This window comes from Manacus vitellinus, unplaced genomic scaffold, assembly GCF_001715985.3.
Source record: "Manacus vitellinus isolate BGI_N305 unplaced genomic scaffold, ASM171598v3 scaffold_46_pilon, whole genome shotgun sequence".
In the NCBI taxonomy this organism is placed as follows: domain Eukaryota; kingdom Metazoa; phylum Chordata; class Aves; order Passeriformes; family Pipridae; genus Manacus; species Manacus vitellinus.
In genome coordinates this window covers 743418-756023 of record NW_021940578.1, presented here as the reverse complement: position 1 = coordinate 756023, position 12606 = coordinate 743418, and the positions used below count along the sequence as shown (strand labels likewise).

Genomic DNA, 12606 nt, shown 5'->3' with positions numbered 1-12606 from the left:
GTATTTGGAGGCGTTAAAGGAACAATTTATACAGATTTTTGAAATCCAAGCACGCTGATCTACCTGGAAAATCCGGAAGCTGGTAGGTAGGTTGGCTGCAGGCAAACTAGAAAACCTGTATTACAAAATCAACTCTGTATATACAAAACACTACCACAAACTCACTCCATGGGAGCAAAAACCACCAAAACTTCCCCTCATATTACCATATACCACTCACTCCTGAGCCTGCAGTACCAACAAATGCCATCCTGGAAAGCAACAGGCAGAATGTTACAGGTAGGGATGTGAGGACTGCTGCTTTAGTACAAAGCTTCATGCCTTGGGTCTTAATATTAACTCTCTTTGAAGCTCTTAAAGTCACATGCTGCAGTCTTTGTATGGTTATTTTAACCGAGGTCTAACTAGAGAAACTCAGTACTTGAGTGTAAAGTGCACTAAAGCAGGCAAAAGGTCTACATTTATTAATTCAAGCTCTTAGGGGCCCAACCAAGATTAGTTTTTCTTTTCTTTGAGGAGCCATTTCTTGGGGATATGGACTTGGAGGGTTTAGTTTAACCCGCCTGCCAAGTGGGCTCATAAGGCACTTGGTGCACAGCGAGAGGCCACATTTCATGTCACCTGCTATGTGGTGGCAAAACACAGGGCAACATCCACAGTGACAGCCAGAGCCAAGGGGGGTGATCACACCAGGGACTGCGAGAGGCTAAAACAGCCCCACGGAGCCACATGAAAAAGGTGATGCAAGTTGCCCACAATTTTTAAATATCTATGAGCAACCATGTGCCCAGTTACTGAGACAAAGGAAGAAATACTTGTCCTGTCATCTCTTCGAGTATTTTTTGCCAGTGCTTTTATTTGGGCCCCCTCGGGTTGAGATCTTGCTTCCTATGGAGGGAGATTGGTATTTTGCTCCTGAAGGACCCGGTTTCCTTAAATAGTGGCCACCTACTTTGGCTGTGAAGAGAAAATAGAGATCATTAGTGCAAACACATCTAGTCCCAGTATTGAATTTCATCCATCATTTTGACTTTCAGGATCTATTAAGTCTGAATGACTGAAGCAACTAGAAGCTGGCAGGCACTGAGCCTGAGTGCATCCCACACCAGGAGTGGTTGGACTAAATGGTCAGGGTTCCTTTCCTATCTCTAGAAAATACGTCTGAAATTTTAGCTTATCCAGGCAGGATTTACGTTTCTTCTATGTTTCCAAACTCTAAGCAGCAGCAAACTAATGACCTGCACCCTCCTTAGCAAGTACAAACAGCAAAGCTGAGGACAGACAGACAGACAGGCCTGTAGGTCCAGTTCAGGACTGGAAAGGGCCGAGTTTAACCACCGTGATTCACTTATGGCAGCTGAAAGGGGCAATTCCATAGTTCAGGAACGGGGTGTAGTTGTGACAGGCAGATATGAGCAGAGCACAGATCAGACAAAGGAGGTGAACTCTGAACATGCAGCTGATTAAAGAACTCCAAAGGGTCTAAATGAGGAAAGAGTTGGATGTTACTGGCCAGGAGTTCTGGTGCTGCAGGCAGTTTGTTTAACTTCTGTGTTCTGGAAATAAAAGGATTTTCCATGTGCTTCATAAATAAAGACAACTGCTAATAAAACACCTGACTTCAGCATCAATGTCTCTTTGTTGGTAAAGGAGCTGCATAATGATAAATTCTACCTAGTTCCTGGGTCTGGAGTGGAAAGGAAAAGCAGTGCACAGCACTCACTGTTCAGTTCATCCTGTAATTAGGATCAGCTTTACACCCTCTGATTGGACACTAAAAGCTAAATCAGCTCTGGTTTCCTGTGTCAGCATTCAGGAGCTTTCCAGAACATTCACTGTTCAGCAGATTGTTCTGCTCATGGTCATCCTGTTCTGCAGAAACAACCCCCCTGAACTGATCAATGCATCAAATTGCCAGTTTCCCCAATCAGCTGAGCTAATGGCCCTGTTTGGAATGATTGTTATTGAATGATTTTGGGTATGTGCTCCCCAGCACACTGTACCAGCACAAGAACTACCAGCTCACACAAATGCAAACCACGAGTTGCACAGACACAGCTCACTCCTGGGGATGAAACACTTTCCTTAAGGCAACACAGTAAAAAGCATAAACATGATTATCATTAACTAATACCTTACCAGGCTGCAACAGAATGGTTTTATTCATCGGGGATATCCTCCGCTGGTTCATCTTACAGCCATCGTGGTCCATCAGGTGAGATTTCCAGGCCTAAAGTCCATCAGAAAGAAGTGATAGTAAAACACAAAAAAAATTAACCAGTGATTTACCTGCTCACATGGGGAAAATGAGAGCTGTGCACAGACTTTATGGTAACAGCATTTTAATCTGCTCACTCAAAGTATGAGCACTTTGTGACTTACTAGAAATAGAAATTAATACACCCATTATTTTAATATATCTTAAAAGGTACATCACATTAAAACAATCACCCTACAAAATCAGCCCAACGTGGAGGGCAGGCTCACCTCCTCTCCAGGGGGAAAGTTCTCATGGCACAACGGGCAATGGTTTGCCACATTTTCTGGTTTGGCAGCTGAAATTGTTAGAAAAATAATGTAAGAATTGCAAAGACAGGCTAATCTCAAATACAACAGGAGAACTTGCACAGCAAAGAGCATAAAACTATGTCATGGCTAACCCATCTCCTGCCCCATTATCATTAACTGCTCTCAAAGAAGTCCCAGGTTTAATCATCTCCATCAAAACCAGATCAAAAAGAATCAGAGAATCACAGAATGGCCTAGACTGGAAAGGACCTTCAATATCATCCAGTTTCTCCCTGTCCTGTCACTCCAGGCCCTTTTAAACAGCCTCTCTCCATCTTTCTCCTCAGCTCCCTTCAGGTACTGGAGGCCACAATTAGGTCACCCCCGAGCATTCTCCTCTCCAGGCTGAACAATCCCAATTCTCTCAGCCTTTCCCCATAGCAGAGGTGCCCCACCCCTGTAATCAACTTGGTGTCCCTCCTCTGGACTCACTTCAGCAGATCCAGTGCTTTTACTCAGGTAAACTCAGGCATTTACCCCTAATCTGTTCCCTCCTGAGGATTTACTTAGATCCCTAAATCCATTTTTCCTCAGATTCCTAAATCTGAAATAGAAGCATCCTGACTTGCCAGAGGTCCCCAGTATTTGGAGGTCTGAACCTTTGAAGTTCCCCCTTCCTGTCTGGAGCTACTCACGATTGCAAATCCTGCTCTTCACGTGTTTGGGCAGCTCGTCCTTGGGCAGGGCCTCGCTGCAGCGCTGGCACTTCCCAAAGCTGTCCCTTTTGTCACAGTCAGTCAGCAGGTGATCTGTCAGGCTTGAGATCTCCACCATCTGCAACACAGCCAGGGCCACCCAGGGAGGTTTGTGCTAAGTAGGGGGTGGGATTCAACAACCTGCTTACAAGATTTTTGGAAGGTAAGACTCACCTTCCAAAATGACAAGGGGAAAATGCAATTTAGTTCAGTTATTAATGCATATTCTAAATGCTGCTCTTTTCTGCAAGCACTACCCAAATCACACAGGTGCCTCAGTGTTAAACATCTTATAGTGCCTCAAAACCAGAATAACAACAGCCAATGTCTTCAGTAGCTCTGAAAAGTTCAGTCTGACCTGTTTGCAGTGCTCGCATCGGGTTAACATGGGGCAGTGCTTCCAGTAATGCAGATCCAACCCTTCCTCTGTGAAGGATTCATCCCTTTCACCACAAAAAATACACAAGCTGGGAAAAAAAAAATACAATCATCAGTGACATCAGAGTGAAATGGATGAACCCTGTTCCTTCTGCTTAAAGTTGTTCTGAAAAACAGCCACCATCCTGAACACAACATCTTTTCCCCATGTGGTGCTGACCTTAGCATGGGGCAGGTACTGGGATGTAATTTATGGTCAGTACCACTATAAAGGGTTTGTTCATATAGAAACATTAATTCCACCAGAGCCCTGCCAACAGCTCACTGAAACTGGCTTTCCTGGCTCCAGAATTTCCAAGTGCTTCCTCTATGACCTCCCCTACAACCAGGAAAGCTACGCTGTATTTTTCCCTTATTTCACACAGGCACCTGAACATTGAACTGTGGCCATTTCTTATCCCACAAGCAACTCAGAAAACAAGTTCAAGGGCACACTATCCAAGAATTTAAAAAAAACAATAGCTGGGATTGCTTGGTGATAATTCCCAATCTGTTAGAAGAGATTTTAGTCGCTACTGTCTCACTGCTGAAGGTATTAGCTTTGATCTACTGCAGAAATATTATTACTGTTATTAGCTCACAGGTGACACCAAGTGCTTAAGGTGATTAGAGACTGCTCATCTCACTTACTTATCCAGGTAATTTGCAACTGAGGAAAGATCCTCTGGAATCTCTGCTGCTGCAGCCTGGGGGCTTTCGTATACCCGGTAATCTAGAAGGAGACACCTATTAAACCAAGATCACATTTTAACTCATCTACAGTTCTTAACACTATTTGAAACTACCTACCTTGTTTATTTGGTTTCTGAAAATCAGGTTCTTCCTCCTAAAGAGTAAAGAAATTTTAGATCAGAAATTTGATAAATGGCTGTGATGACTTCCAGGGAGAAAGGAAACACATTATATTCTAATTTTTCTCCGTAATTTAAAGTTTAGAAGCAGAACCAAAGCACTAAAATGTTTGTGCTTCTGGTCCTCAGGAAAATCTCTCAAGTATGAAGGTTTTATTTTATATTATAAAGCTATTATTATTATGTTATATTAAAGAATCCAAATTTTATACTATGTTAGGAGAAACAACACCCCAGATTTTATACTGGACTGCTGAAGAGGAAAGTTACCCTGTGTATGTCTGGAGTCTCTCTCTTTTAAGTATAATGAGACAATGCCAATGTTCATTATCTAAGCCCATGATACCTGAGCAACAAAGGATTAAAAGGAATAAAAATTAAAACCAAACCACCCTCACCTCTTCACCTTGAACCTCTGCCTGTATCTCCTTTAGAGCTGCCAGCTGACCTTGCAGAACTTTTATTTCTTCATTCTTCTGTTTCTCTGCTTCTTCTGTCTCTGCCTTTCTCTGTGCCTGGCAGGAAACCCTCCATCAGTTCCAAAAGCCTTGGAACCATCCATCATACAGAACACATTGCAGAACACATCAGCACAGAACAAACGGCCAGTGCAGAACTGGGAACTTCCTGCTCAGTTAAGTGATGGGTCTGATGCAGTGACACCTCCCTCCTCCCAAATTCAGAAAGGAACACCCAGCAGAGCCTTTCTGCTCACTGTTCCCAAGGCCTGCCAGCAGAAAACAGTATTTGTGCATTTTCCAGACTGCTCGTGCACTATTTCAGCAGGACCATCTCTGCACTCCTTGCTGGCTTTATTCCCAAGAGCGAGTACAGGGAACACACTGAGCTTTCTACACCGAGGAGCGTTCAGCGCACACTGAAGACGCTCTGCTGCCCGTGCCGTGGAACCGGGATGCCACTCAGCTGAATGCCACGTGTGAAGTGGCCACTATGTCCTGCCCTCTCATGACATACCCTCGCTTCAGGCTCAGAAAGCTTCCCGTCGATTCTGGCGAAGCCCTCGAAGAGCGTTTTGTAGCGCACGGTCCTGCGGGCGCTGGCGTCGTCCGGGGGCAGATACTCCAGCACGGCCGCCCGGTGCTGCCGGTACATGTCGAAGATGATCCGCAGCACCACGTCCCGCACCTCGTGGGCCCTGTGCTCCAGAGCTCCCGTGGCAAACTGAAAACAAAAACAAACAATAATGAAGAATTATTAGTTCAAAATTATTGTTTCCCTGCAGCAGGAGGAAGGGACCTTAAAGCTCAGCTCATTCCAACCCCCCCTGCCATGGGCAGGGACACCTTACACTAGTCCATGTTGCTCCAAGCCCTGTCCAACCCGGCCCTAAATTACCAGCACTGTTTACTGGGGGGGGATACACCTCTTCAGGAATTCACTAAGCACTCCAAACCAGCCAGCCAGGCCCCCAGAAAACCATCAGAAAGACCTCCATGTGCTGTAGCCTCAGTCTCTTACCTTCATGACGTTGTTGATGGTAAACCCAGAGTTCCCAGTCCCCAGGGCTCTCAAGAGACATTCCACCAATTCCACGTGACTCATTGCCAGGTGTGTTGGGGAGTTTGGTTTTAATGGTTTAACCAGGTGGACTGGAACAATCTGGAGAGGTTTAACTTCAGTGCACAGTGCCATTTCCTAGGAACAGAGAGTCAGTGTGCAGGCTGGAGCTCAACAAGGACAATTACCTGCTATTCTCATCTCTGCAGGTCACTTGCAACAAAGAACACAAGAGTCACACCCTCCTACACCTGCTGCAGCAGAAATCCCCACACTGTCCCTCACGACAGAGGTGACAAAACATGGCCAGAAAAAATTCTGCAAAGACATTCAATTTGTTCTGCCACTTTGCCTTCCACATATTTACAGCCATAAACTAAAACACAGGAAGTTCCATGTCAGCATTAAGAACTCCTCTCCATGGAGGGACTGAACAGGTTGCCCAGGGAGGGCATGGAGTCTCCCTCTCTGGAGACATTCCAAACCCACCTGGATGCATTCCTGTGTCACCTGCTCCAGGTGACCCTGCCTGGGCAGAGGGGTTGGACTGGATGATCTCCAGATCAACAGTTCTGGGATTCTGTGATAAGCTGTAACCCTTCACAGCAGCCCACCTTGGTCTCACAGCCCAGTCTGATCAGGTGTTGCCCACCTGGGAGCTCCCTGATGTGCTTAATCAACTCAAAGCCTAATCTGAAGGGAAACACCCACCTGGATGAAGGCAGAAGCCAGAAGGCGAAGACGGGATGAAGAGTCTCCTGTTCTAGAAAGCAAATTTGGAAGGGTTTTTTCCACACAATGAGAAGTCTCTAGCTTCCCTAGCTTATGTTTTGGTATATATTGTGTAATGATCATTTTTAAAAGTTTCAGGGAAGCTTGAAAAACCTAAATCAAAAACAAAAAGGAAAAATTGAGCAAAAACGTCACAGAGATCCATGTTTTCAGGCAATACTGTAAAACCTATTGTTAATCTGGAATAACAGTAGCACTCTTAGAAGAAGCTACTTCAGATTAACTCTCTTCCAGAAAACCTGTTGTCAGGGCTTAGGTGAAAGGCTTCAGAAATTGTTTTATAAAGAGTAACAACTCTTGATTTTTTTTCTTTTCTTCTTGTTGAAGGCTTATTTGAAAGCAGTGTCCTTCAGCTAAGTGCAGTCTCTCGAGCTGGAAACTAAGTTATTTCATCACTATACTTCAACTTTAACAAAATAAAAGGCTCAACCTCACTGTACATTTACTGCATCAGCAGATATTCCTCAAGCTCATGGATCAGTCCAGGGCAGTATTTTCCATCTGCTCAATGCCAGACACTGCCCAGTTGTTTTGGAGTTGGGGGGGGTTGTTTTGATTTTGAACTTACTCAACAGTACATTTATAAACTATTTGTTCAAAGTTAGCTTAACATCATGGTTCTTCAATTTTGGCTGCCAGTTCTTCACTGGAGCATCAAACCTATCCCAACTTACAGAAGACACAGTGTCTTTGATGGCTCTCCTCACGAGGAAAACAGCAGCCCTCAGCATGTTCCTTAAATCCTCCTTTGGAGTGTTCACTGATGCTTCCATCAGCTTCTTATACACAGCCAGTAATGCGTCTTCCCGATAGGACCAAGTTCTGGAATATGCTCCTGAAACCTGAGCACAGACCAAGTTTATTTCTTAAAAGGTCCACACAGATATTTCAACACATATTCAACATTTACATAGAGAAAGAACCTCAAAAAAAAGCTTATGAACTGAAGCATGAAATGCCCAAGTGTTCCCTACAGGAATCTGGCTTTATTAAAAGCACACATTTTGAAATGTGATGAATGAAATGGATTAACAGGTCAGGCTGAAGGAGCCCTTTGAGGCACAGTGAAGGTTTCTCTCCCTATAAAAGACAGTGGCAAGTTATGGGTTTTCTGGGTCCCTACCCTAAAGCAGACAACTGGATCCTGTCTGCTTACCAGCCCATCAGATAATCAAACATACAAGCTACAGCATCATATAAACATTTAAAACAGGCATCCATATACAGCCAAGATCAAATTTTAATCTCAGATTTCTAAGTAACAGCTCTGAATATGTAAAAATCCTCTCAACTCAACACAGAGCACAACAATCCATGGGTTTATGTTGTTGGTTTTTACCAAAGCTTCTCCGAAAACGTCAACAGCAGGGCCGGCCTCCCTCAGTGCCTTCTCCGTGAGTGGTTCGGGCTCCCCAGTAATGCCAGTCCTTGGGGGATCACCAGTGTCCTCTTCTGTCACCTCTGGTTCCAGGTAGGCAACAGCTTCATCCACCTGCTTGCAGATGGCTGGGAGAGGCCTCTCGTCGTAAGGTAAAAATTCAGCCTAACAGAGAAGACAAATCTGTGTTCTGGAAATGACTCAGATGTGAAGCAGTTTCATCACTAACTGGATTCACCTCAATGCAAATTTCTCACATCAAAGCTGCATCGCTCCACAATTAACTGTGAGAGTAACCACAAGACCTCGTGGCTTGGAAGGCTGGACACCAGGTCCTTTGCTCTGATGGGTTTTTCAGTTGCCAAGGTAACACTACTCACATTTTCCTTGGAGGCTGTGGGCTGAGTCAGAGGAGGAGGAGGGGATTGCTGTGGAACAACAGGCTCAGCAGAAGTGGGATCCACCGACTGCTCTGGCAGCTCAGGCTCTGCCCCCCGGGGCTGTCCCTCAGGTGGGTCTGTGTGCTCAGGAGGGGAGTGCTGGGGGCTCACAGGGTCAGCCACAGGCCCCAGAGGCCACTCGAGTGGTTTTCGGATCTGAGAAAGGGAAGGAGATTCTGTACAGCAGGGCTAAAAGTGTGCTAAAATCAATTAGTACAGCTACACCTCTGGCTGTCAGCAGGATTCTGTGCTTTCAAGTAAACATCAGACCTGGCTCACAGATGTGTCATCATTACCACCAGATGCAGCTTTATCAAACAATCAGAAAATAATTCTGTGTGGATGCCTGTGGGGAGAGACTACAAAACTTCCCCTCCTAAGAACAACATAAAACTATACATATATAAAACAATCACACCATGTGTGATTGTTTAACCATTCTGTATGGTTAAGCCTTGATGTCAGCCTAGGACTCTTCTACCCCTCCAAAAGACAAGAAAGTATCTTATTCACCTGCACCAGGTAGCCCTGAAATTATGCAAAACATTCAGGATTACAGTGCCATTTGCTTGAGACCTCAACAGTTTAACATAACTTATGGAGAACTAGGCATGTTTATAAAACACCATGTGAGAGTCTTTGGTTGGGGAAATCCACAATCCAAACAAAAAACTGAAAATCTCATGTAAATGTCCTAATAGCTGTGTAGTAACTCCTACTCTTTGAATATTTTTGGTTGCTCTGCCATTTCTATTTAGAATACCCCCCCAAGTTGAGACTGACAGCACCCACCAGCAGCTGTGCATCCAGGAGGTCGTGGAGCTCCAGCTGCTGGTACACCTTCAGCCGGTACTCATCCATTTGCTCCTTCTTCTTCTTGGCAAGATCATAATCCTCCTTCTCCACCGCGTAGCGCTTCTCCACCTCGTACCGGCCCAGCCGCTCCCCCACCTGCAATCGGCACAACGAGACACCTTGGAATCACCTTACTGCACATTTCTTGGACTCATCTTACTGCACTTATGTATATATTCCACTGTTTCCTGCCAAACTGTTCAATCAAGCTATCTGAATTTAAAATTATTACTTTGGATATACACTGGAAATCGTTACGGTTCCACACCAGCAGCAGGGCCCTGCTGGGCCACTGGAACACAGCTCCACTTAGGAGACAAAAGATCTCTCATCAACACCTTCTGCAGGTCTGCAATGGCCTGTTTGAGTTTCTTGGCGTGGTCGTAGCGCTCGTGCCGGACAGCTTCCCGCTTCCTCTCATCCAGCCTACGGATTATCTGAGCCACTTCCGGGTCCTGGTACATGTCAAAAGCCAAATCATCCAGAGGGGAAATGGAGTCAGATTTCCTGAAGTCATAAAATGAATAAAATAACCCACAATAAGCCAGGCTGAGGGAATGGCTTCTCTTTCCACTAGCAGGGAATCAACAAAACACAGAGACCAACAACTACTTTAGACTGAGTAGAGGTTTTCCCAGAGTATATGCAAAGAACATCCTTACCCAAGGTAAGTTCCATCTAAGGCAGGATCATCTGATTTAATTCCCAAGTAATGGTCTATCAACTTCTCTCTGGAAGGCTTTGGAAGGAGGCAAAAAAAATCTTAATGCACATTCACCAACATCAGGTGTGTGTTCAGGACAGAAGTTCTCACTTGCCACAATGAACAGCAGTTCTGCAACTCAGAATATTTATGTTTTGAGACATACTGAAACAAGAGAATTTGGAGAGGCTAAAAATGAGATTGTTTCAACTGATTATGTTTTAGTTTTTGTATCCTGTATTTGACTCAATTTTCTCTTGTTTCAAGAGAATATTAAAAATAAATCAATACATGGCACCTCTGCCAGAAGAAAGATACATCCCACTGCCCCAGGAACCTGCACCTGAACAGGTGGAGCAGCACCTGAGCAAGAGGACAGGGATGCTTTGCACTTACACTGCTCATGCTGTCATTGCTGTAGTCTGCTGGATCCCCAATGATGTTCACAGCTACCAGGGCAACCTGCAGAGATCCACAGAAAATGGAAATGCATAAACCTGGTCGTGATTCCAAGTCACTTCTAACCTGTTATTTGTACCTTCTGTTTTAAAACAAGCCAAAATAAATCCAGGAGCTTTCAACCAACATTTCTGGTTTCTACAGATCAAAGCAGCAGATTTCTGTGCTTGTTCTGCACTAGGGAAGTATCGCTTGTATTACCAGGTAAAGACTCTTAACTCACCTGTCCGTATATGTTGTATTTATTGACGTAATTTTTATGGAAAATCAGCTTCAGGTACTGGCCAACTGCATCCACATACACAGATTTTAACTCCCGTGCTTTGAAGTCAGTCTTCTCATTGTCTGAGAGGGGGACGTACCTGGGAAGGAAAACGTAACAGGTGAGCAGAGGACACGTCCAGACACACAGGTGGTGCTGCCCCTCGGGGTAGGACCTGGTAAGGTTTAAAACTCCCCATAACTGAGGCAACATCTGCAAGGCTGTTCATCTGCAGGTGCCTCTTACACCTGCATCTTCAGCTCTGTCACAGATCCACACGAGTCCAGGGTCTCTCTGCTGCTTTTACAGCATGCCCACACCTCTGGCAACCCATAAGGAGTATTATTTTCCTCTGAAAGTTTTCTGATTAAGACAATAAACCCACTCGGAGCTTTCTGACTCACCCTAGTCTCTGAAACCTCTCTGACTGATATGGAGAGAAGTATTCAGGCAAACTTTCACTGATGTAGAACTCAATTTTGCTGGAAATCATGTACTGGTGAGCAAGCAGCTGCAGCTTCCGTATCCGACACCTCTCCACCAACTGCAGGATGATCTCCTGGGGATACTGACAGAGCCTGGAACAGACAGTTTCTAAATGAAATCATGCTTTTATAGAGGACTTCACTTCCAACTTGAGCAACATTCAATTATGAAACTTTCACATTATTTATTGTTTAAACAAACATTACAAATATTGTAAAAAGAACCCCAAAAGCAGAGTGGAAACACTTTTCCCTTGCCTTTACTGCACATATGTGTATGTTCAAGTGCCCCACACCTGTCCAGAGGACGTGCTGAGACAGCCAGATTTTTCACACTAAGCCAAAGCAGTTGCAAGCTCCAAGTCTGCCAAGAACAAAAGCGCTTTTCCCTTTTCCAGGACATTATTTAAATGCAACGTGGTGCCTTTAGGTGGCAACCAAGGTGCTTTTTTTCCCCCTCAGGATGAGGATTCCATGGGACTAAAGTAACTTTTTTGTTCCATCAGCTTGGTCTGGGGTCCTGCAGACCACTCTTGGCCATGCCTGGCAGAGCTCCCACTCGTCTTAAACTCGGTTCTTCAGCACATCAGAGCTTCAGGACCACGCACAGGCAGTACCTGGGTGAGCGCCACCCGTTCACCGTGGGTGCGTGAACCATCAGCTCCCGGGCGCTGAACCCGTCCTCGTGTCCCGACGAGCTGACCACGGTGAAACCGATCTTGTGCGGCATCCTGAGGAGCTGAGCTGGTCACAGCCACGGCCTTCAAGCTTAAACTCATCCCTGGAAGGACGATAAAAGACCGCTGAGACACTACAGTCAAAGAATTAAATCCTGTGGTCTCGTCAAGTCAGTAGATGATGACCACAAATCTAAGCTTTCTTTAATTATTACTGGCACGATAAAGCACACCATGTTCTTGTGGTGTGGGCTTGATTACTGCTGAGCAAAATGAGGGTTTAGCTCACTTGCAGAGTAGTTTCCCAATAGTAGTTTGCTGAGCCAAGATGGAGCTTGAAACTAAGAGTTCCAAACACACACAGGAGCGACCTGTACCATCCTCTGTGTGCTCCAGCCAGAGGAACAGACAAAAAACGAAGCGCAGGGTCAGTTTAGCCCCTTTTCCCAGCCGCGGGGACGGCACAGGGTGGGGGCACAGGACAA

General features: G+C 45.2%; 2 protein-coding genes across 2 annotated transcripts in view; both read right to left on the bottom strand.

Moving 5' to 3' along the window:
• Nucleotides 1-250, bottom strand: part of LRRC47 (leucine rich repeat containing 47) — a 5460-nt gene extending 5210 nt beyond the window's left edge. The window contains exon 1 of the mRNA XM_029962369.1: nucleotides 238-250. Coding sequence (XP_029818229.1) covers nucleotides 238-250 — 13 coding nt within the window. The remainder of the gene's footprint in view (nucleotides 1-237) is intronic.
• Nucleotides 7-12174, bottom strand: CEP104 (centrosomal protein 104). The gene is made up of 21 exons (XM_008928755.3): nucleotides 12062-12174; nucleotides 11364-11537; nucleotides 10921-11059; nucleotides 10635-10700; nucleotides 10198-10274; nucleotides 9874-10042; nucleotides 9473-9631; nucleotides 8621-8836; nucleotides 8202-8405; nucleotides 7537-7704; nucleotides 6782-6955; nucleotides 6032-6208; nucleotides 5528-5734; nucleotides 4951-5067; nucleotides 4491-4527; nucleotides 4332-4413; nucleotides 3622-3730; nucleotides 3204-3342; nucleotides 2488-2555; nucleotides 2140-2230; nucleotides 7-957 (listed from the first exon to the last, which is right to left on the bottom strand). Exons 1-21 carry the CDS (start codon nucleotides 12172-12174, stop codon nucleotides 824-826), a joined length of 2820 nt encoding a protein of 939 aa, XP_008927003.2. The 3' UTR covers nucleotides 7-823.
• Nucleotides 12175-12606: the final 432 nt, after the last annotated feature.

Bases quoted from the DNA above. Each gene is read 5' to 3' on its own strand.
- CEP104 (XM_008928755.3), bottom strand. From the start codon at position 12,174: ATGCCGCACAAGATCGGTTTCACCGTGGTCAGCTCGTCGGGACACGAG. The intron at 6,956-7,536 runs GTAAGTTGGGAT...TTTTTGATTTAG, and splicing joins TCAAAGACACTGTGTCTTCT to GTTTTTCAAGCTTCCCTGAA. The intron at 958-2,139 runs GTAAGGTATTAG...TTCTCTTCACAG, and splicing joins AACCATTCTGTTGCAGCCTG to CCAAAGTAGGTGGCCACTAT.